This window comes from Papio anubis, chromosome 4 (genome assembly GCF_008728515.1).
Source record: "Papio anubis isolate 15944 chromosome 4, Panubis1.0, whole genome shotgun sequence".
NCBI classification, from domain to species: domain Eukaryota; kingdom Metazoa; phylum Chordata; class Mammalia; order Primates; family Cercopithecidae; genus Papio; species Papio anubis.
The window spans coordinates 24,608,367-24,632,393 of NC_044979.1; the positions used below are offsets into that span (position 1 = coordinate 24,608,367).

Below are 24,027 nucleotides of genomic sequence, written 5' to 3' on the forward strand. Positions count from 1 at the left end.
CAAAACTCAAAGGCACCAGTGGCCACAGAGGCTTCCGCCTGGTGAAGGGACACCCCAAGGATCCCGTAACACAATGATCTCCAAACCTCTTTGATTATATATTCCAACAGCGAAAAATATTTCTGTCCAGATTAATAGTAAATGTATATTTAGTTATTTATATATACTGGTACTAATACATTATATAAGTTTAAAAATATAACCAGAAAAGAAATCAATAAGAAGTAAGCTAAAGATGAAACAAGATATTCTTAAATGTCTTCCTAATGATTACAGCTTCAACATGTAATAGCTAGTATTTCAAGGCACACAAACACTTAGAGCAAGGTTCATGTTAATAATTGTAGATGTAAATCCGTATTCCAAATAATATCCTTGACAAGTTCTTTTGCCAGTTTCCAGTCATCTGATTAGATTATTACTGCTTAGATAATTATAATGTGACTGATGAAGATCCCCGCCAGGAACAATGACAATGCCAGCTCTGCCATTTTCTCATCGTTCAGTTTTGCTTATAGTGTCAATCCAAAGTTTCCCTTTGAAGTCACTTACCTATTTGGGGAAGGTGAGTTTAGTAAAACCTAGAAAACGTAATCCATAAATTTACTTCACCTGGAACATATTACAAAATGATGAAAATTTTAAAAAATGGCCGAAGATGCCAAAGTGAGCCTCTCTCTACTGAGGAATCCTTGGGGTTCCTGCAGGACTCCTTCCGTATAGTACTTCACATATGGCTCAAATGAGGGCTATCATGTCATCTCTTATGTTAAATATTAGTAAAACTTGCATCGTTTCTGTTTTACTTTTAAAAAGTATACATAAATAGTCTCATGTTTCCTTCCCATGCTTCAATGTATTGTTTTACACAATTCTTGGGGGGCATATAGCCAACATTGTAAACAGCTGATCTAGAGAACAAGCCAGTAAGCTTAAATTTCCATTGTCAATGTTGAATTCTCTAGGAGTGAAAGGAGGATACTCTCTAGGGCTTTTAAATTTTTTTCTTTTCTTTTCCTTTTTGAGACAGGGTCTTTCTCTGTTGCCGGACTGGAGGGCAGTGGTGCAATCACACTTCACTGCAGCCTTGACATCCCAGGCTCAAGTGGTCCTCCCACCTTAGCCTCCCTAGCAGCTGGGACCACATATGTACATGACCATGCCTAGCTAACTAAAAAAAAAATGTTTTTTTTGTAGAAATGGGGCCACACCTGGCTAATTATTATTATTATTTTTTTGTAGAGATGAGGTCTCCCTGTGTTGCCTAGTCTGGTCTCAAACTCCTGGGCTCAAGAGATCTTCCCACCTCAGTCTCCCAAAGTGCTGAGATTACAGGCATGAGCCACTGTGCCTGGCCACCGCCTGGCCAAATTTTTTATTTTCTATTTCAAGAGGTGGTAAGAAGTAATGATTGATTTGAAGGCGGCAAACTCTTGACCTCAAGTGATCCACCCACCTTGGCTTCCCAAAGTGCTGGTATTACAGGCGTGAGCCACCATGCCTGACCTATATATTATTATCATATCTGAGAAACATACTGAACTTTCCTTCAGAATACGTCACATATATAAACAATCAGAGAGTTGAGAAGAAGTAGAAAAACATGTGAAGTACATCTAATCTCAAATGACTCATTTCCACAATTTCACTTCTGGGTATATACCCAAACGATCTGAAAACCAGGACTCAAACAGATATTTGTCCTCCCATGTTACAGCAGCATTACTCACAATAGGCAAAAGGTGGAAGCACCCTAAGCATCCATTGATGGATGAATGGAGAAATAAAGTGTGGTACAGTCATTCAATAGAGTATCTGCAGCTTTCAAAAAAGAAGGGAATGCTAACACGTGTTTCGACATGGATGGACCTTAAAGACATCATGCTAAACAAAACAAGTCAGTCACAAAAGGACAAATATTATATGATTCCACTTACATGGGCCACCTAGGGTAGTTATATTCATAGAGATGGGAAGTAGAATGCAGGTTGCTAAGGGCTGGAGGGAAGGAGAAATGAGGGATTATTGTTTCACGAATATGGAGTTTTAGTTTGGGAAGATGAGAACAGTTCTGCAGATGGATGATGGTGATGGTTACTCAATAATGTGAATGTACTGAATGCCACCAAACTGGACATTAAAAAATGGCTGAAATGATAATAAAAAAGAACACAAATTTCCATTCCTAGCTAACACTCCTAAGATCCTAGCAGAACTGAGACTCCCAGAACTCCTGTAAGTGTGTTATTAGGCAGCAGAGAGGCGTAAGCAGCTAACCAGATTATTGTCACCCCTGTGGAAGAGGCCCAGCTGAAGCTTGGATAGATCTTAACTAGAGCTATTCCAAAGCCCACTTCAACACAGACAGAATCATTCCGTTGATGTTAAAAGGCCTGAGTCCCAGAGCTACTGTGGGCTCTGAAATTAGCTGGTCTGCCATTTTTGTAATAGTTTTTACTGAAGTCACAATTCAGCAGTTTCTTTCTTTCTTTCTTTTTTATTTTTCTGAGACAGAGTCTTGCTGTTGTCGGCTTGCGCTGGAGTGCAAAGTTACGATCTTGGCTCACTGCAACCTCTGCCTCCTGGGTTCCAGCAATTCTCCTGCCTCAGCCTCCTGAGTAGCTGAGATTACAGGTGCCTGCCACCACGCTTGGCTAATTTTTGTATTTTTAGTAGAGATGGGGCTTCACCATGTTGGCCAGGCTAGTAACTCCTGGCCTCAGGTGATCCACCCTCCTCGGCCTCCCAAAGTGGTAGGATTCAGGCGTGAGCCACTGCGCCCGGCCAATTCAGCAGCTTCTTCATTGCCTATTTCTTGATATGCTGACATACAAGTTCACAGAGGAAGTAATTTAATGAGAGCTCGAGGTTTAACCTTAAGTTTCACTCATTGTGGCCCTGAATAAATACGACCTTACCCTATGCCTATGTTCCAAGGCCACGTGGATTTTGGAAGGCTGTTAAGAGCTCAAAATCTAATTTCAACTGCAACACAGCAAAGATCTTTTGAGATGAAATTAAACTATCAAGCAGAATGGGCAGAATAACCCAGTTATCAATAGGAAGGACAGGAGCAGGGGGAAATAAACAGAGGGCGGACTTGGGCATTTCACGATGAGTACCACTTTTGGCAAATATTGGTAGCTAAATGAGAAAGACAGAAATAAAATATTCTCGGGAAGAATAAGAATGAGGAAAAGAGTTTAAGAAAGAGGAAGCAGAAGAAACTACTATTTATCATGTGATCACTGTTTGTAGGCATTGTACCAGGTGTTGTGTATACATTAGTTGAGCTGATCCTCCAAACAACCTATGAGGGATTTATAATACAAATGACACCATCAGCAATGTCAAGTACCTTGTCCAAGGACAAGCCCATACTCCTCTATTGAGTTACGCTGGTGCTGAGGACTAGAATTAAGGCAGGAGTGTAACAGATGTTGAGGTGGCCTCGGTATTCCATGGGTAGGGCTGGGTCAAGGGAGAGAAAGTCCAGGCACAACATTCAAGAAAAGCACCCCTTCCCATTTGTTTTGAGGGAATGGGAGCTGGTGGGAGGAGTTTCCGGCCGCTGGTGGTGCTTGTGGCAGCCATCTGTCTGTCAGTGACCCATGCTCTGCTTCCTGGAGAGAGGCAGATACAGCAGCATATGCAAAACTCTTTTGTGGGGGTGTTTCTCTAGCACACTTGCAAGATTTCTGTGAAAAGCTAAAAGGCTGTTGGCTTGAACAAATGCGTTAATTGGACTTGTGGTACCATTAAACAAGTAATACGATGGTGGATTTTTAGTCACAGTCCCTCTTTTAGAAGCAGACGTGACCGGCATCTCCTGTCTCTGGGTAAAGTTTGAGCAAACATTTTTCATCGTAAAGCCAATCCTAAAGGGCAGCCCTTATTATTAATGTATGAAGACGGACTACAATGCTATTTCTGTTTGATGCTTACAACAATAATCCATAAATCTTAAAATGAATATTTTGGTGAGATTTTCTAACACAATCTTTTTCAGCATTCTGATATCACTATTGAAAGACTGTACCCATAAAAGGTCAAAATCTTATCATCAAACTTCTTGAATGAAGTTCTATACGTCCCTGAAAATTGGGAGAGACTCTCTTGGACAGAGAAGCAGGCCCTGAGGCCTAAGGAGAGAGTTCCCAGTGACAGAAGATGTGTAGCTGTCTTATTGGGGTCCAAAGCTTGGGTAAAGTATACAGATCTTTTCAAATCCTTTCAGAACCACAGTGAGTAGAATTTTTTCAGGCTTAAAAGAGTTAAAAATTTCAATAATGAGCTATACATAGAAAGATGTTGTTTGAAGTGGCATGTATCCCTCGGGTGTCAGGCTAATGACTTTATCATTTTCCTTTCAGGAAGTTTCTCATATAAAGACAGTCTATATTTACTGAAAGATCTACTTATATCGTTTATCACCACCTTTTGGAGGTTCTATAATATAATAATTCTGATAATACTCTCCTCGCCTTGTCTTCTAACTGCATCAGGCTTCATAATACCTCATCTTTGCCGTACACTGTGTGTTTTAGCAGAATGGGGGAATCCAAAGAGATAGAGAATACACATGTATTAGAAAATAAAAAGAATAAAAAAGAAGGGAAGACCCCAGTCGCAATTAAAATGCAACAGGCCTTACTGCACATCCCAGTGCTAGTTAATACAGACATTTCCAATAAATTTAATCTTTTAAGTGGTGATTGTTAAAAAAAAAAAAAAAAAAAAGAAATCAGGTTTGCATTTCTTAAAAGACAAGAGACACGAAAATGACTTGTCATATCTGGCTGGTTTGGAAATATAAAATCCAATTCTGAAGAAGTAGAGATAAGAAAAGTGTGGTGGAAGTGCCATCAGCTTAGCAAACACTAAATAATGAACAATGCAGAGACTGTCCGGTATGATAAAATACTCTATTAGAGGGACTGTTTTTAAATTAGTGATAATTGTGGCACATCCACAGTGAAAGGTTATTGAATTTTTATCTGTAGCAAGAAGCTTTTGACAGACTTGCTGAAAAGTCACCTACAAATAGTACCTTCTTTAGATGAATTTGACCAAAGGGGTTTTCCAGCATGTAACATCTTTCTGACATTTACAGGATTTTTGCTTCCCTGAAGAATCTGATCAGATATTCTTGGCTTCTATAAAGACACTTACTTAGGTTTTTCATCAGTCTTACAGAAAAGTCCTCATTACTCTTCCTTTCATAAAAATTGGATTAAGATGTTGGTTAAGAACTCTAGTCAAATCCACCTAGGATTCAACAACCAGAGCTCAAAGATGTTAGTACACAGAATCAACTGCTATTAATAAGGAACACTGTGCCTTAGAGACCTATACGTGATCTACCTCTGTACCCATATGAAGAAGGAAATCTTTTATTGTATAATTTACAATATTTAATATAAATCACAGTATTGAATTTAAGATAATAAGACAACCTCTCCCTGAATGCATGACTACCAAATTTGGTTCCAAAATAGGTCCTTTGGGGGCAGGAGGTACAGCTTTTACATCTCAGCTTCTGAAAGAGACTAAAATAATGTCAAGCTCACTTTTCCCCACTCCTTCTTTTAAAGTGTATTATTCAATACCCATTTATGCTAAACGTTTTATTCAATACCATTTATACTAGGCACACAGCATTGCACTCGCCTTGCTGCTGTAGCTTTGGGAGATGGCTGAACAACAGCATTGCCTCCGTGGGGAAACAAAGGCACACTGGTTTGGTGTGCTTGTAGCTCTGTCACTCATAACTCATCATAGGTGATTATATTGTTTTTCCAGACACTCTGGTCTGCACTCTGAGAACAGACAAATGTGGTCTAGATTTTTGTCACTGACTGATTTTGACCTTGGGCAACTGCCAAACTTTTGCATTTCATGATCATGCGTTGTAAAACTGAGAATATAAAGGCTGGTTTGTCAACTACAGCTTGACGGAGGGATAAGAGATTAAGAATGAGTGGTTATAAAGGTCCCTGAAAGTCTGAAACGTAATCTGAAAGTTGAATCCATTATCATTACCGTAGTATCCTTTGGGGCCGTTGCACGCATACGATTCGCACATCCTGCCCCTTTGCTACATTTTCCTGGGCTGTCTGGAAAAAGTCTTTATGCACTATTGATTAATAAGGCAGCTGTTTGAAAAAAAAGCACGTCCAGTTCACATTTAGAACATTTTTCTAAATTCAATCCCACGAAGTAATGGAGAATTCTTCCATGTCACTTCGGCCAGCCCTCCATCTTCTTTCTGATTTCCCTGTCAGGATTTGTCTCCCCTCACCCACTGCATTTTGTAGGAGACCTAAATTAGTTTCAAGGGTGAAGAATGGAAAGACACACTCTCTGGTGAGGAGTTAATTAAGTCATGATTTCACACTGGTTCCTGGGCTTATCTCAGGTTTTAAAGCACCCAAGTGTCTAAGGGTTTTTCTAGATAAGAGGCCAGATTGAATAGCACAATCAGTGCCTTCAGGTACAATCTTCCACTGCTTCTCATTGGAACGCATGGTTCTGCTTGGCAACCAAATCAGTCCCCTCAGATGTCTTGTTCAAGTCACTGTGCTGCAGCAGCCGCTCCTCCTCTCTGCTGTGCGGGGTGTCGGCTCAGGCTCTGGTGACTCTGCATTTCCACCATCTTCTCTGTCTGGCTCTGCAATTTCAGCATGCCATTTTAGAGCCTTCTCTTGCTTTCTAACTCCTTCTGTCTCTCCTCTTTCCCAGAGATTTTTGTCATTTATGTTTCTTCTGGCTGTTTCCATTTTATAGTTTTGCTTGAAGATACAATCATTCAGCTGGCAGCTCCCAGCCACCAAACTTAAGCATCCATGATATTATCATATTTTAATAAAATATTTCCCTTATGGATACAAATGTTGGCATTTCCAAAGAAACAGCCACATAATTTTTTATGGGCAAGTACTTAGAACTCCATAATTACATTGAAACGCCCACAGCACGAGCCTTCTGTAGCTCCACAGTTGATAATCACCTCCTTACGGAGGGAGGTGGGGTACTGCTTTCTAATCCGCACAGGACAGTGAACTCTACTAACGACCAGCTGATTGACAGAAGGGAATTGTGGTTGGATTTGGCATGTTTTTCAATATAGCTGAGCTTTGTTTTCACAGTTTTGAAGAACAAAAGGTGCCTTTTTCAAATTCAACCCTGGCTTCTCAGATGAGCACTTGTAGGCCCTCAGATGCAGGCCCATTCTCAGACACACTTCCATGACCTCAGAAACACTTTGGGAGCTCTGGTGAGTGACAGCCATGATTTACTAGAAATGATTTAGGAGCATACATAGTAACAGTTTTGAAAGCAACCATACAACTTGAGAGAAAAAAGAAGCCTGAAGGCGCAGGAGGAAGGGGAAGACCCAGAACAGTGAATGAGAGCTCCAGGGATAAGATTTACGGTAGGAAGCCCAGAAACCCCATAGTGAGCCCCACTGTGTATCAGATACTGCTGAGAACTTCAAGTTCATCAGATCATTTAATAGTTGGAGCAATCCAATGAGTATGCATCATTATTTCGATTTAACAGGTGAGAAGACCGATTTAGGTCAGACAGGCTAGTTTCTCCGGTTATATACTAACTTGCCTGATTTGTCCTTAAGTGTGTCAGACTTCAAAGTCAAATATGTGCTCTGTGTCTCCTAGACTAAGGGAGAAGAATGACAAAGATTCTATGAATTAAAAGGAGAATTTCATGAATTGTGAGGAGAGTCAAAAGTCACCATGATTGGGGAGCAGAGGGAAGACATTCAAGACACTCAGTCACAGAAGAGGGAAAACAAGACAGTAGAGATGTTTCACAAAGGGGGTAACCCTTGTGTATCAGCAATTTAAAATGTGTTCAAAACCAAGAAACACGGGGAACCCCACTGGGGTCAGTCTGAAGCTTGCATGAGAAACAGAAGGAGACAGAGAGGTCTAGATGGTATTCCTTAGAAAATAAAAGAATAAGCAGCATCTCCATTCCTAGTAACAATGTGGGTTTCAGAAGAGGGCTAAGAAGAATCAGGTGAACACGCTAAGCACAGGGGCTTTCCACACACTTCTTTCTTCATTATGATAAGTTTCAATGAGTTTGTAAATATAAACAGTACAATTAAGACTGAAAATGAACAAAACTGGATCATCATACAATTATCAGTTAGTGCTTTTGTTCCTACAAAAGATTAGTTGAGACATTGAGCACAACATGGAAATATATTTGGACATTATTTTTAAAAGGGAGAAAGGCTCATACAGAAGTACAAGTAATGTTAATTAGATAAGGTCAAAATATATTTAGAGTCAGGCAGGGGGTGGGAAGCTCATGAACAAAATACAATACCAGTGGTAAATTAATTTTCTTAGTCAATAGCATCATCATGAAATCAACCAATGGCAATGAATTTGGAAGGTATCATCAATAAAAGAAGAACAACAGAAATGAAGCCACGATATGAGAGTCAGCTTAGGAAAATGACAATTACTAAGACTGAAAAACGATGAAGGGCGTGGAAAGTCTAACTACAGAAAGGTGATTAGAGAAACTAAACATGTACGGTGGGCTGAGGAGGAGCTGTCTGATAACAGTCAACAAATATTTGAAACTTGTAAATACTGAGGCGGGAGAGGAATTACCATGCATAGAGTTCTAATTAAAAAGAATCAGATGAAATTATGACAAGGAAAACTCTGGCTTAATGGTTTGACAAACGCAAACCTGAAACATGACAGACTCCCATGAGATCTTGCGTAGGGAAATTCTTATTCTCATTTGTGCCAAGGCAGAAAAACAAACAGCTGGGGGATTTGCATTTTATTTTTCATTTACTATTAAGGCACAAAGAGTCCATGATAGTGAGCTCTAGCATGAGAAAATTCACATTCCATCTCATAGAAAATATTAAATCACCATAGGGAATGCATAAAAACATGCTGGAATATTGTACAACTGTGCACTTGGGGGATGGGGGTGGACTGACACCTAGGCCTTTTCCATTTATTTTCAATGATATAATTTCAATGACATATCTACATTCATTCCATTGGTTTGGCAGTTGCAGCCTTTTGTGTTGAGAGACACAGATTCCTTATGCCCTTCTCATGTAGCTGGCTTGAAAAGTATAAGAGGAACATTTTTGTTTTTAATCAGATTTTGGTGACAGTTTAGCTAACAACTGCTAAGCAAGGCTGTGGTCCCGACTCTGGCATGGACACAAAGTACAGTATCTCCATGCCTACTGTTCTTGTCTGTAAAATGGGAAATCACATTAATCTCAAGCTTCAGAGGATAGAAGAACTGGCAAAATAATTACAAAGCATTTCCCAAATATAGAGAGTGACAGAAATTGGAGAATCAATTTTTAGGGGCTCTAAATTGGTGGTTCTCAACCTTGGCTGTTTGTTAAAATTGCCTGGGGATATGTTAAAAAGCACAGGCATTTCTAACGAGATGAGGCTGAAAACCACTCCTTTACAACATGGGTTCTCTGCCTCTGATTTGATTGGTCTGGGGTGTAGCCTGTTGTTGCCCATGTCATACCTAGGAACAATTACATCAGAATCTCTGCATCAGTATTTTTAAAGCTCTCTAACTGATTGTAACTGATGTGCAGCTCGGTATGAGGTATCCTACTCTAAAAGGACTTCTCAGGAAGCGAGTTCCACTTGTGAATGGGTTTTGAGTCAACATTGCACATTACAGTTTAATTACAATGGATTAAAATAAGACTTTATTTTTAGTGCAGAAATTTAGTTAAACTCTTTCAATGTCAGCATGGTTTTGTTGGAAATTAATATGGTTGTATATATTTACTAAGGGATATTTAGGACATGTAGCAACTAAAAAGTAGCTACAGGCCTTAGTCAAGTGGCTCAGGGTATTAAAAAACAGTTCCTCCCACGGAGTCTTTCAGACCCACAAGATTATAATTCATATCAACTGCATAATTGTTTAAGGTAGACAACCATTTTTCTTAGCAAGTATTCAACTCATCCAAACATTGGGCTTATAATAAGATGCTTCTATCATGTGAAAAAAATAGCCGCTAGAAAGATAAGCAATTTGTATAGGAAAGTGGAGAATCAATCCAAAATTCAGAAGGAAGTGTGAAGAGAGGACTACACAAATTAGAGGCACAAAACCAATCCCAGACATCATCAGTAATAAGTTACATTGATGATATGCACCCTTGATGTGATTTCATGAGAATGGTACCTCGTCTCTGCAGTTTTCCTTTTGAAAACCCACAAGCCCAGTCTAATCAGGAAAAGACACCAGATATAGCCAAATTGAAGAAGATTCTACAAATACCCAACCAGAATTCCTATAAACTCTCGAGGTCATAAAAAACAAGGAAAGTCTAGGAAACTGTCACAGTGTAAATGAGCCTAAGGAGACATCATTATGTGATATATGTGGTAACTGTGATATGGGAAACTATGGTGTATATGTGATACATCCTGGATGAGATCCTAGAACAGAAAAAGAAGATCAGGGAAAAACTAAGAAAATCTGAACTAACTATAGACTTTCATTAATAATAAAGTATCAATATTGATTCATTAGTTGCAACATATGTATCATACTCATATATTAACAATGGGGGAAACTGGATGAGAGAGATAAGGAGATTATCTGTAATATCTTTGCAACTTAATCTAAAAATATTATACAACAAAATTTTTACCATAAATCAATCCCAGGAGCCCCACAATGGATATATTGACACTATTCCATAAATTGGGGTGTGTTATAAAACTGTAGCTAGAATCTTTGAGAATTGTGAGAAAAGCACAATGACTGGAAAAGGGTCAGTATAGCAGTAGCCAAGCCTGAAACAGGCGGAAAGGGAAACCATGGTTATTTTATATTGGTTGACTTGAACATTTCTAAAAATCACTAAATGAATCAAATAATCAAATAACCAAACTGCAAAATAAGTCATCTGATAGTATGCAAATTTGCCAATAATATGAAATTAAGTTCCCACAACAGTGGAACATCTGCCCTGAGCCTGATGGTGCTGGGAGAAATAAAATATTCTAAACAAATTATATAAATATAGCATCGGGCAGTGTCACCTGGAAGTTGTTTCATGGACAAAAAGCCCTGTGAGATACGCTGGGAGAAAAGAATTCCACTGAAAAGTAAGTTTAAGAAACATTCCACTGCTGTAATTATCTGCTTAATATAGTAAACATTTTAGAGGTTTTCTGGTATTGAATTATATTTAATGTACTTTAATATTGTCCCAATCTATTTGATCACAAAACCTTTTCCCTTTTAGCATTAGTTAACATCAACAGGAGAAATTTTGATAATGCAGAGCCAAAAACATCAACCTTCATCAGAAGAGTACATGTGATCTGAGGCTGGACAATTAAAGTAGTTCACCATGTTTTGATAGAACTAGGTAGGCATTTCAAGTATCTTTCAAAGCCTAAGTATATGGACTGGAATTATTTTTAACCTTTATCAATGACCTCAGTGATGATCTACAGCATTGGCCAACAGAACTTTCTGTGATGATGAAAATGTTCTATACCTACACTGTCCAATATAACAGCCACTGAGCATTTGAGACATGGCTAGTATGACAGAGGAACTACATTTTTAATTTTAAGTAATTTAAATTTAAATAGCCACACAAGGCTAGTGGCTACTGTGTAGGACAAAGCAATATCTAGAATATATTACATGGCATGATAACAAGACAGATGGAGTTTCTAACTTAGAAAACACGTGCAAAACAAAAATAGAGAGTGGCAAATTAGAGAAATGTTTTATTGCAACTAAGATGAAATTTAAGAGGGGTTTGTACAATAATTCCATGTATTTAGGTGCAGAAATTCTGTTTAGGCACAAGAAAATGATCAGAAATGATCACAAGTTACTTGTAAGCATTAAAGTGCTTCCATTAAAATAAAATATGTCCACACTGCTGGAGTGGTTTAATAGGAATATGGCATGAAAGGTCCCATTAGTGGCTCTAACTGATGTAGTAGAAAGAAAATTAAACTGGGAATCTGAAGACCTGCTCCATCTCAGTTTGGCACAGACAGGTGATATAACCACTCTGAGACCTTAATTTCCTCATGTGCAAAATGACTGAGTTAGACCAGATGATTTGTAAGATGCCTAACAATAATTTACGTTTAAGAAAGAAGTATATAAATAATTGTATAACTAATACTGCAATTCACAAACCAATTCTGGCAACCAAAATTATGAGATTTATTTGCCTGAAAAATTAGAAGAATGTTTAACTTTGTGGTTGCTCAGACTGAAAAAGACTAGGGCATGGTTTTTCTTACTCTTATTATTCATGTATGTGGGCTTAGCAAGAACTTCGGCAACGGGAACTCAGAGAGCTGGAGTGGGTAAGCCTGGTGTCAAAGATCCTACCCTAAGCCCCACATTCACAAAAGCCAACAGCCAAATCATCGTCCAAGAGACTGAACTTGCACCTGATCGGGGTTCCTGATCTTATTAGATTTGGGTGTCCTTGACTCACAGACTGGAATTGTCACAGGCCCAGAAATCTTTAAAATCCAGTGATAGGGAAGTACAAGGCCACGGAAATGTTTTTGGAAGCATTACAATATTTTATAGAGAAAATAGTCGTTAATAGTCATTATTTAATTTCTGAAGACAGCATAAAAGAAGAATGAGGTTTAGACGGAAGCACAGGGGTTTCACTTAAAAAAAAAAAATGACTTCCTAGCTGGTAAGGAGCAGAATATATAATCAAGGAGGCTGTAGAATCTCTAATCCCAGAGATTTTTACAGAATTCAAGATAGAGAGAAGGGCCTCCCTAAGGAAGCCATGGAGACAAAATAAGCCCTTGAGCCTCCTTCAAATTCTGTGTAGTCTATTTTTAAAAACAATCTATCTTTAAAACAAAAGGATAAGATGCAAAAAGAAAATCACTAATGTTAAACTGAAAAATAGTCTAACAATTTTTATGTAGGTCATATTTTGTTCTGAGAATTTTCTTAATGATAACAATTTCGAAGTCTTTATTTAGGGATCTTACAAACAGCAGGCATTACAAAAAGCCAGCATTATTTGTGCCTTTATTACAAGGTTGAAATTGTGATTGATGCAGGAAAATAAGTAGAAACTTACATCCTGAATGCTGAAGGCTAAATGTGCTCCTGCTCACCTTCCTTGCACTGAAAGCACATCTGTTAAAGCAGGTCCTGAATGTAAGGGTCTTCTAGGGGTAGGGATGGGAGGCTGAGACTGGGGTGGGTTGTGGGGGAAAAAGAGAGAGAGACAGAGAGCAGGTGTATAAGCATGCCTGGGACCTGACAATATTTGGAGAACCTCTGGATCTAGCCACTCTTAAAGTCCTTTGATTTATCAGTTGTATGAGTCAATGCATTCTTTTTCCTTCAATTAAGTCTGTGACTTTCAACTGAAAGAATCTTAAGTAGAACCAGTGTCGGAAAGACTGAGGGGAGAATACCAGAGAAGATGGAACAGGGAACTGTGGACTGTGTGGTAGGGCAAATACAAGAGTTGTACCTTTGGTGTGGTCAGGAGTTAGATACAACCAGGAGACCCTTTTATGTCTAAAGGAGTTAGAGAAACATTTAGGCAAATACGAAAAGAAATGAAAAAATTACCTTAGAAAAAAAAATAATCGGTTTTAACCTGCTGAACAATGTATAGCCAGCCATGCTCCGCCATTAAAATGTGGAATTTTTTTCTCTACTTTCTTCTAAATGTAATACCTGACATGAAATGTTCAGATGGATGAGAATCCTACTGTCCTATCTGAAGAGATACTCTACTATGAAAATAATTTTTGGCCGGGCGCGGTGGCTCATGCCTGTAATCCCAGCACTTTGGGAGGCTGAGGTTGGCGGATCACGAGGTCAGGAGTTCGAGACCAGCCTGGCTAACATAGTGAAACCCCGCCTCTATTAAAAATACAAAAAAATTAGCTGGGTGTGGTGGCACACGCCTGTAATCCCAGCTACGCGGGAGGCTGAGGCAGGAGAATCGCTTGAACCCGGGAGGCAGAGCTTGCAGTGAGCGGAGATCGCACCACTGCATGAATCCGTCTCGAAAAAAAGAAAGAAAATAATTTTCTGCAAACTTTTTCCACCCTATCACAGTAATAGCTTCTTAAGCTTAATAAAACATGGCCTTTACCATACCAAATAGTTAACAGAATGTGGAACAAAAAATAAACTGAACATCTTCTTATCTTGATTTCTTCCCATCCTGCTGAGCATTTTCCTCAAGTTCTCTAGTCTCCAGACTTGGAAACACTTTTGTTGCAGTAATCATTTGGTTCACTTTTCAAAAAAAAAAAAAAAAAAAAAAAAAAAAGCTGTCCCCTTGTTCCCTTTCTAGAGTCACACTGACATAGGGCAGTCAAAGTAAGCCATTATCAGAGAATCCCCTGCTTTGTTCAAATTATAAACATCAATGGGCATCTCTCCTGGGAATTCAAAGAGCACGTAAGTGGGGGTGAGCCAGGCTTGCTGTTAGCAGGATAAACCAGGCTTGCTTGATGCTTTGTTTTAGCAAAGACACCATAAGTAGTGATTATAGTTCACTTGGGTTTTGCACTGATCCTCAAAATGCTGACAGTTACTTAAATCACTCACTGGGTGGAATAATCACCTTCGAAGGAACTGAGAGGGTACAACTTATGTTATAAAATGGAACTGAGAACATGAGGCAAAGGATTAACAGGCGTGGTAGATGAGATCTTTGTCAGAATAACAGAGATGATTATAGGCACGAATTAGACATCAACTTTACGGGGTACTTTCAGTGACATGAACACAACAGCTAAATTGTGCAATTACAAAGTTAAGCATAACTCAGAATGCATCTTTCTCTTTTTGAAAACAGTTGATGCCAGGTTAGCCTGTGTGAATCACTCAGTGGCTTGCTACAGAGGTTATATACTATCTTGCTTTGTGAAGCCCTTTTAGAATGGGCAGAACAGAAATCTAGAATGCTGTGTCATTAGAAACAAGAGATTGTAGCATTAAATATTAGATGCTAATGACATACTAAATGACAGCACTCCTTCCAAACATTACTAAATAAACTACCTAAGCAGCTCTGTATTTCCAAGTCAAAGAAAACCAGGAAAAGAGGCAAGTGGCCCCTTTTTTAGGGCTGTTCATTTTGCAACTAGCAAAGAAAAATTAGTTCTTTCTGACTTTTTCTAGAGGGGAGAAGGGAGCAGAGTGGGTTTGGCAGATAAAATGGATAATTTAAACTGCTGCTTGTAATAGAACTGCCTGATACTATGGGATTATAAACTTAAAGGGGCCTTTAAGGATACATCCGTATGTAGAATCTGGTCAAAAGTAATACTGTGCCCAAACTATCCTTAATTGATAGACACATTTTCTATTCTTATAGATTTCTGAGAATAAACTTGTATAATTTTGTCATCAGATAAAAAGCAGTCTTTTAGAGTTGGGCATGGTGATGCATGCTTGTAGTCCCAGCTATTTGCGAGGCTGAGATGGGAGGATCACCTAAGGCCAGAAGTTCAAGACTAGCCTGGGTAATATAGCAAGACTGTCTCAAAAATAAGTAGTATTTTCAATAAAAGACATAAGAATAAAAGTATAAATATACAGTAATATTTTAAGAAGATTTCTAGTGCAGATTCTATGATCTCCCTCCAAAGCCCACAGATTCAGTGCCTTCTTCCCACCCCGCATTGGCCCTTGGGATAGGCAGAGAATCAGCATGAGGCCATACAAGCAGTGAGCACTTAAGGGGCTCCTTAGACTCTGAGAGGATGAGGGAATAATTCACCCTGTGAATTTAATCCACACCTTTCCATCTCTAGGCTGGAAACGAGGCTAATCAAGTAATAATATCTTCTCAAATGACGGTGATTAAAAAAAACTCACTCTGCTGTGCACAGTGCAAATAATGTTTTCTTTCTAATCATTGTCTAATAGCCCTAATATTAAATTCAGAGGTGATTTTGCTTCCTTCTCCTTCCTGTTGTTTTTTTGCTTTTTCTATCCTGTTTCTATCTCTCCATTCATGCATCTAAATCTGCCTTTTGGGCTGGACATGGTGGGATTACATACTTGTAATCCCAGCACTTTGGAAGGCCAAGGCAGGTGGATCGCTTGAGCCCAGGAGTTTGAGACCAGCCTGGCCAACATGGCGAAACCCCATCTCTACTAAAAACACAAAGCCAGGTGTGGTGGTGCACACTTGTAATCCCAGCTACTCAGGAGGCTGGAGCATGAGAATCACTTGAACCCAGAAGGCACATGTTGCTGTGAGCTGAGATTGTGCCACTGCACTCCAGCCTGGGCGACAGAGTGAGACTGTCTCAATAAATAAATAATAAATCTGCCTTTTCCTTTATGCCTTCTTCATATCATGTTTTCTTTGTCTCTATTTTAATTGTGTTATACATACTCCTGAAGTAATGCTTTAAGTACAATTGTATAGCTATTAAAGTTTATGTGCCCTAAAGTTTTCAAATCATTTTTTTCAAATCATTTTTCTCTAAGTCATTGGTCCTTGACAGAAAAAGAGGTTCCCCCTAATTTCATGTTCTGTTCCTTAATTTCCTTGAAATCTGTAATTGCTATCTCTTAGCCATCTTTTTTTCCAGAATAATTGTTGTCTTCATTGACTCTATTTTCTAGCACCTTAATCACTTCTATGACTCCAATAAAAAAATTAGCTTTATGCCAAGTAAAACGAGAATGTCAGCCGTGCACACAGCCCTGAGCTCTGAGACAGTTTCTGCCCTGGAGAAATTGCTGTAAGGAGGAAAAAAGGTATTGCTTTCTGTTCTTGAGACATAGTGGCTCAATCCTAGATGAACTGATGTTTCTAAGGCTATGTTAATATCAAGCTATGTTAACATGGGCCTTTCCTGGCTTCCCACATTCTACACAGGGAAACCAAGATTAGTTCCTTTCCCAGAATCACAAAGTACGAGAGGTGCAACACAAGCAGAATTCTAACCAGGATCTTCTGACAACTTGAGATGCGCCCCGACATGGTGACCAGTGTATACTCTCATCTTTCAATGAACGCATTCAGTCTAGTTCCTCAACTGTCCCCACAACAGCTTCCTACTAGAAACTTACTCTGGGATGTAGAAAGATTGGAGAAAGCTGACTTTGTTCGACTTGCCAGCCACTCCAGGCTTTCATGCATGTTGGCCAAGGCTTTGAGGTCACTGACGTCTCGAAGGATGTCTTGTGGAGGGATTAATTTATCACCCAGGTTTCCAATAAGAACTTCAGACTCCTTGCCAAAAGCTGCCCTGAAAAGCAAATTGGAAACACACTTCATATATATAGCATGGAAAAGGTAGGACCGGGCAACACTGTTTCAGGCACACCTAGCACAAGGACTGACATGATCACTATTTTACAGCGTGCTCTTTTTCCTAGGTTTCACTTTGTGAGACAACTATCACATGCCAGCTTAACATGATTCTGGTAGGGGAAAAAGTTCTTAGAAGAAGAAGTAAGTGACTCCAATGATTGTGCCTTCAACAGGGACGAGCATGGGCCTGATTTATACAGTGATGGTTCCTGGGGATGGCGTCTATACTGCTCTCCTGTAGGTGTTTTCCTTGCCTCTTCTCATGCTATAGAGGTTGACAAACAGCTTAGGGTGTTAAATATGTACATGGTTTAAAGTTTATTGTAGTGAAAATAAAACCACCAAGTTAATCTGACACCTAGAAAATATTGAATAATATTCAAAAGCAAAGACCCAGCCTCTTTAAAAGAGTAGGTCACAACTGAGATGGATGACAGACTTCATTTATTCATTTACTAAGTTGTTCTAAAAAGGATCCAACACACATAAAGTATAAGTATTAAGGCATTTAGCATTTGGAAAGAGAAACCAATTAAAAAAAATCAATGCTGGGATCCTTTTACTGACTGGAAAAATATAATCGAGTGGGTTGCACGCAGAGCCCGATGTCTTCAAAATGTTTTGCAGGGTCAGGGAGGGGTTGAAAAATCAAGTTATAGGGGTTACAAAGGATGAAGCTGGAAGGGGCCTGAGATCACAGAGCTCAGCCACTGCGAGGATGAAGAACTGGAGGCTCCGACAGTTAACTGTTCTGCCTACATGACACATGAGTGGCAAAGCTGGGACTCAGGCTGCCTAATTTCCACAGCTCTCTTTCCTTTTAAAAATGAAAAGGGCTAAAATTAGAAAAGATGACTGAGGGCTGGGCACAGTGGCTCATGTCTGTAATCCTAGCACTTTGGGAGGCCAAGGCAGGCGGATTACCAGAGCTCAGGAGTTCGAGACCAGCCTGGGCAACAACAGTGAAACCCCGTCTCCACTAAAATGCAAAAAATTAGCCAGGTGTGCTGGCGTGCACCTGTAGCTACTTGGGAGGCTGAGGCAGGAGAATTGCTTGAACCCAGGAGGCAGAGGTTGCAGTGAGCTGAGATCGTGCCACTGCACTTCAGCCTGACCAACAGAGCATGAGACTCTGTCTCCAAAAAAAAAAAAAATAAATAAATAAATAAATAAATGACTGAGAATGTTAGGGGAAAAAATCAAGGCAGTTACACACAGGTGGGTAGGCAAAGCTGATGCTGGAGGAGGTTGAAATAGGCACCTGGAGAGTTTTCTGTAAGACCCAAGGCTTTTAAAATCTAACACACCTTAAGTGAGAAGAAGCAAGGGCTTAATTTAATTAGAACAAGTCAAATTAAGTTTCGAGCATGCAGTGATTAATAAAAATGGTTGACACATAGTCAGAAAGATGCTTAATTGACACACAGGCGTTTAGCGCCCAGCACTACAGCAGATGCCCAATGTTGAAAGAAACAACTGCTGTGAATGAAATGGTTATCTAAAATGTTTATAGTGAGTCACGACTAGCCTCCTTATTTTAGCCGAAGGTTATCTTTTCTAAAGGAAACGCCACAGTTGATGTTGAGGCAATGAAGGGCAGTGAACCCAGCACACGGAATGTGGGTGTGCACCAATCTGATCTAAGGGGTGTGGAAAAGGTCTTGGGGTGGGGCCCCGAACTCTGCATTTCTAACTGATTTCCAGGTGATGCCCAGGCTGCTTGTCTGAAAAGTGTTTTCCTTGAGTGGCAAGGGTGGGACACAGACTTCAAAGCGAGATAAACCCAGGTTTGAATATTGAATCTGCCACTTGCTTATTGTGTGACACTCCTTAACTCCAAGCATTCTTATCCAGGGGTAAAAGAACTGACCTGATATGAAGGAATGTGAGGATTAAATGTGACTTTTAAAGCTTTTCATTGGGAAAATTTCAATAATTATAAAAGTAGAAGGAAGAGTATAACAACCCCCCCCATGTAACTGTCTTCCAGCTTCAACTATTAGCAACTCATGGAAGTCTTATTCCATTTATCCTTATTTACGCCTCCCCATCACCACTTTAGAAAATTTTAAAGCAAATCATTCAGGTGATGCTTTTACGTGCATAACACAGTGCAAACAGTTTTTACCTGGTAAAAACTACTGTTGTTATTATTATTCTCAGGTCTGTTGAGATGGCTAGTTTATTTAGTGGGATGATGAATGAATTTAAGTAGATGAGAGTGAGCAGGAGGAAATATGTTACATATCAAGGGCGAGTTTTACAAATACCAACCACAGCGTCTTACAGTTCCGACTTTCATCAGAATTTTCAAGATGTTAATTATTGTGACAGAAGCCATTAGCTGCCTACCAAGTATCCATTATCCCATGTGTTCTTAGTAAAAGTACCCTGATGTTGTTGGGGTCAGCAATGTGCCCAACTTAAGGTGAAACAAAACAAAAAACCCCAGTAAATTTTCCCGCCCTTCTTGCAGATGCGGTGGCCAGTGAGATGTAAACTGAAATCAGTAGATGGGCTTCAAGGAAGCTCTCTTAAGCAATCTTAGTTAGCAGAGACCTCTTTTGCCTTCTCTCTTTCTGGAACGAAGCCATGGCAACTGGGGCTGCAGCAGCTCTTCTCAAACATCAGGTGACCTTGAGTATGGAAGCCAGTGCTGAGCATAATGGAGCCCAAAGACAGCGGGGCAATGGCGCACTGATGCCCTCATGGGGCACCAGTGCAGTCCCAGACAATAAAAATGCTTTTGAGTTTCATGTCATAGCAGAGAAAAATGAAACCCTACTTGTTTAAGCCACTGCTATTTCAAGTTTCTGTTAGTAGCTGCTAAATGCAATTTCTAGCTGACTCATTTATCTAATTAGCATACGAGATGTCATCCCAAGGAAGCTTTCTCTGAATTTGGATAGCTCTAAAATCCACTTACTAGGAAAAACAAAACAATGTCTCCTCCGTGATTCGAGCCCAGAAGACATTTATAGTATTTCCCTTGGCTGTCACTCAGTCAGGTTGTAAATATTTAGTTTTCTTAATCTGCCCTTATATATCAACTCTTCGAGCCCCTTAATCATCTGTGATAGGTGTAACACAAAAAATGCCTCTGAGCTGGGTGGTGAAAAAGCAACGGGGGGCGGGGGGGGGGGAGCAAATGGCTTTGAAAACCAGGCTTGGAGCTATTTTTATGCATATTAGGTATAGCCCTAGGTGGAATGTGACAATCAAGACAAATGTATTTATGTAAGAAGTCTAATCTGCTTGAGTGGGGATCTTGGGCCCTGGGCATGTTTGCCGTGTGCTGCCAGGGCTTGATGCCTATCCCATTTCCCTCTGGCTCACTGAGATTTGCTTAACCTCCTCAGACAGAAGAGCAATAGACTGAGAAAAATACAAACTGCCTCATGTTGAATACATAGCAGACATCTCATTTGACAGGAATCCATAATCACCCCCTAACAACCTGAAAAGAGCACAGAAACCATGACACAGAGAATAAGTGATTGACAGCTATAACCATTTCACACAAAAAATCATTCCTTCGAGGATTCATGTGTGTCAAAGAGCTTGGTGGAAGGTTTTTATGTGTTAGAATAACCTTAAAGGGATGGCTTTAGCTGTCTGACTACAGATTTTTTTCCCACACCCTCTGATTTATTAAATTATGATCTACCTATACTATGGAAAACCATGAATTCATTAGGAATTATGTATACAAAAAACTTGATAATATGGAAAACTGGTATAGCTTACTTTTCATTATGATGTGCAGTTGTGTAAAATAAACTTATATAACTGTAGGTACTGTATGATATTAACAAAATAAATAAATATATGAACCAAAAAAAGGTTGGATGTCTATATGCTAAAATGTCAACTGCAGAAACGTATCACGCTTTTCTATACTGTCCATATGTTCTCCAGAAAAACAAGTTCACGCTTTAGTGAAGAGAAAAATGGAACATCTCACCACATATGAGAGAACTTTCAAATGGGCATGTCAGGAATCCCAGCACATAAAACTGGAGGACACGGGTATTAGTTACTTGTGCCAAGGTGGGAGGCGTGGGCCCACTGGCCTGAAGCTGGTCTGGACTGGTGCCTCCAGGCTTGCGGAAGACACAGTCACTTGTCCCCTGCCGAAGACCTCACAGCCAGAATGACTGCTGCCTGGCAACTGGACAGTATTATTTCCGCTTTACGTACCCTTCATCTTCTGCTTATTATGATAACACATTATTTAACGAAGACACTATGTATTTTTGAGTGAAAGCGGCAGCAAATTAACATTGTCTTCAGAAGGTGAAGTAACAGAAACTTAGAGGCAACAGGCACTCAGCAATTGCTCAAAATGGTGCGACACAGCAGGAGCGGGAATCAGAACTCAAAACATGAGTGTTTGGGTACTGGATCCCATCTCAGGACTTGCCTTCCAAATCCTTTGGCCAACAGGCTCACATAGAAGCCTATGAAACTAAAGAAGAATGTTAAACCTGTGAAGTTTAATTTTTACCACACAATTATTTATAATCTTTAAAGAGCTCTGACAAGAATTCATTTAAGATAATTTTGCCAGGAGTGTTAAACCCACTTAACTTAATTTTACCACACAATTACAATCTTTAAAAAGGTCTATCCGACAAGAATTCATTTAAGGAAATTTTGCCAAAGATGCTCAAAATTGTCTCCATTTAGTCTTTAAAGAATTCTGTTATCTACTGAAAGGAAAGCGAAAAAGAAAAAAAAAATCTGCGCTTTCAGCAGACCTGATGCAATTATGAACAAAACATCACAAATGGTTTCAGGGATTGGTCTGCAGACCTGTGCTGTATCTGATCACATTTACACACACACACACACACACACACACACACACTCACACACACACTCAGGCCCGTCTCTCTCTCTCCTAGCCATGTTCCCCAAATCTTTCATTGCCACTTCCTATCGCTGAGCCCAGACCTGAGATAACTGCCCCAAGATCCTAGGAAATGCTGCCTGCAAAGTCAGTTCCCCTGTGACAAAGAACAGAGCAGGGGAAAGGCCAGGACAGACTCAAATGGCCAAGCCTATTGACAACAGTGGTAATTTGTTACAAGGCCGCAACATAAAACTAATACATACGGTAATGATATGGGTACATAAGAGAATGTCTTTGTTCTTGGCAAATGCAGGCTAAAGAGTTCAAGAATAAAGGTCATTATGTCTGTAGCCTACTTTTGAACGGCTTGGAAAGGAAGTGTGTGTATATATTTGGAGAGAGCATAGAGTGAGTATAGCAAGATGTCAGTGGTCAGGAAATCTCAGTCAGTATATGGTACATATGCATTCACTGCACTGTTAACTTTTCTGTGGGTTTACTGTTTTTCAAATTTCTAAAATAACAACAAAGAGTTAAGCTCAGGGAACAAATAAGAAGTGAGAAAAAGCATTTTTTGTTGGGCTTTTCAAAATCAGTATCTCTCCTACTCCTGTCCAAAATAGTTCCTAAGATGGTGAACTCCTGGGCATCACTTCCTACATAGATCCCTTGACAGTGCTCTTTAAGTTTCTTCCCAGCGTGCCGAGTTTCTGGAAATGAAGGTTTTATACAAAATATAACATGTACGATGAGAAGTTAATGCACCAATTACAAACTTAAGCAATATTACGAAAGCAATCAGAATCCCTGCAAACTGTCTCTGCCGTTTTAATTTCAGATCTGGAGAGAGAAAATTTAGAATGACAGTCAGTTACATTTTGACATGTTCAATCCAGGAACGCATAAATGCATGGTTTCTTCTGTCAGTCTATCTTTCTGTCCTTGTGTAAGTATTTTTGAGTGGTTTATGTGTTGTGTTCTTAAGGGTGAGCACAGAAAAACTATTATGCATAATTTAGCCTCTTCTAGAAGAAGCAAGGTTAGAGTTATCAAGGCTATGGCAGAGGCAAAGGTCTAGAGAGTACATTGCAGACACCATTCTGCTAAGGCAGCTTTGCCACCATGCAGGCTCCCAGTCTAAAAGAAAGATACAAACACATCATCCTTATGGAGGCTAGATTGGTAGCAAAACACCAGGATTCCAACAGCTTCTCCAATGAGAGGCCAAGATCTTAATCACAGGTCCAGGTGTGTGATAAGTCCAAATGCATTAGTATGAGAGATTTATTATGTTTTAAAAAAACCTGTTCCTATTTGACTCAGATCTATATAATGTGTATGAGAAGAAATTCTTTAAAATTTCTCTATAATTATACTTTTAGTTTAAGTTACAGTTTTTCTTTCCTAGCAGCATAATTGTTGTTCTTTTGCCTATATTATTAAAAATATATTCTGTATATTAAATAGATAACTTTTTTATTTCTGAGTAATTTTCAATTGCCAATATAAAACTACAGCTCAGAATTTGGGCAAACAATTAAGTCTTTGTACTCCATATTCTGAGATTCCTCCTATACTATCCTTTCTCTTATTTGAATCCATTACTTATATATCAAGTAGCACATGAATACAGACATACATTCATTCAACAAGTATTTATTGAGCCACTCCTGTGTGACTCATTTGATGCCTGTCATTAAACACTTAAATTCTAGAACAGTAAAACTGGCTAGGCACTCTGGTCATTAACCTTACATCTTTGATATCAGTGTTGAATCCTGAGTTTATCTAAGAACTGGATCCT

General features: G+C 39.4%; 1 protein-coding gene across 5 annotated transcripts in view; it reads right to left on the bottom strand.

Moving 5' to 3' along the window:
- Positions 1-24,027, bottom strand: part of EXOC4 (exocyst complex component 4) — an 818,008-nt gene that overhangs the window by 118,390 nt on the left and 675,591 nt on the right. For all 5 annotated transcript variants that reach the window (XM_017957173.2, XM_021935349.2, XM_017957174.2 and 2 more), the window contains one exon: positions 17,125-17,303. In XM_017957173.2, coding sequence (XP_017812662.2) covers positions 17,125-17,303 — 179 coding nt within the window. The remainder of the gene's footprint in view (positions 1-17,124; positions 17,304-24,027) is intronic.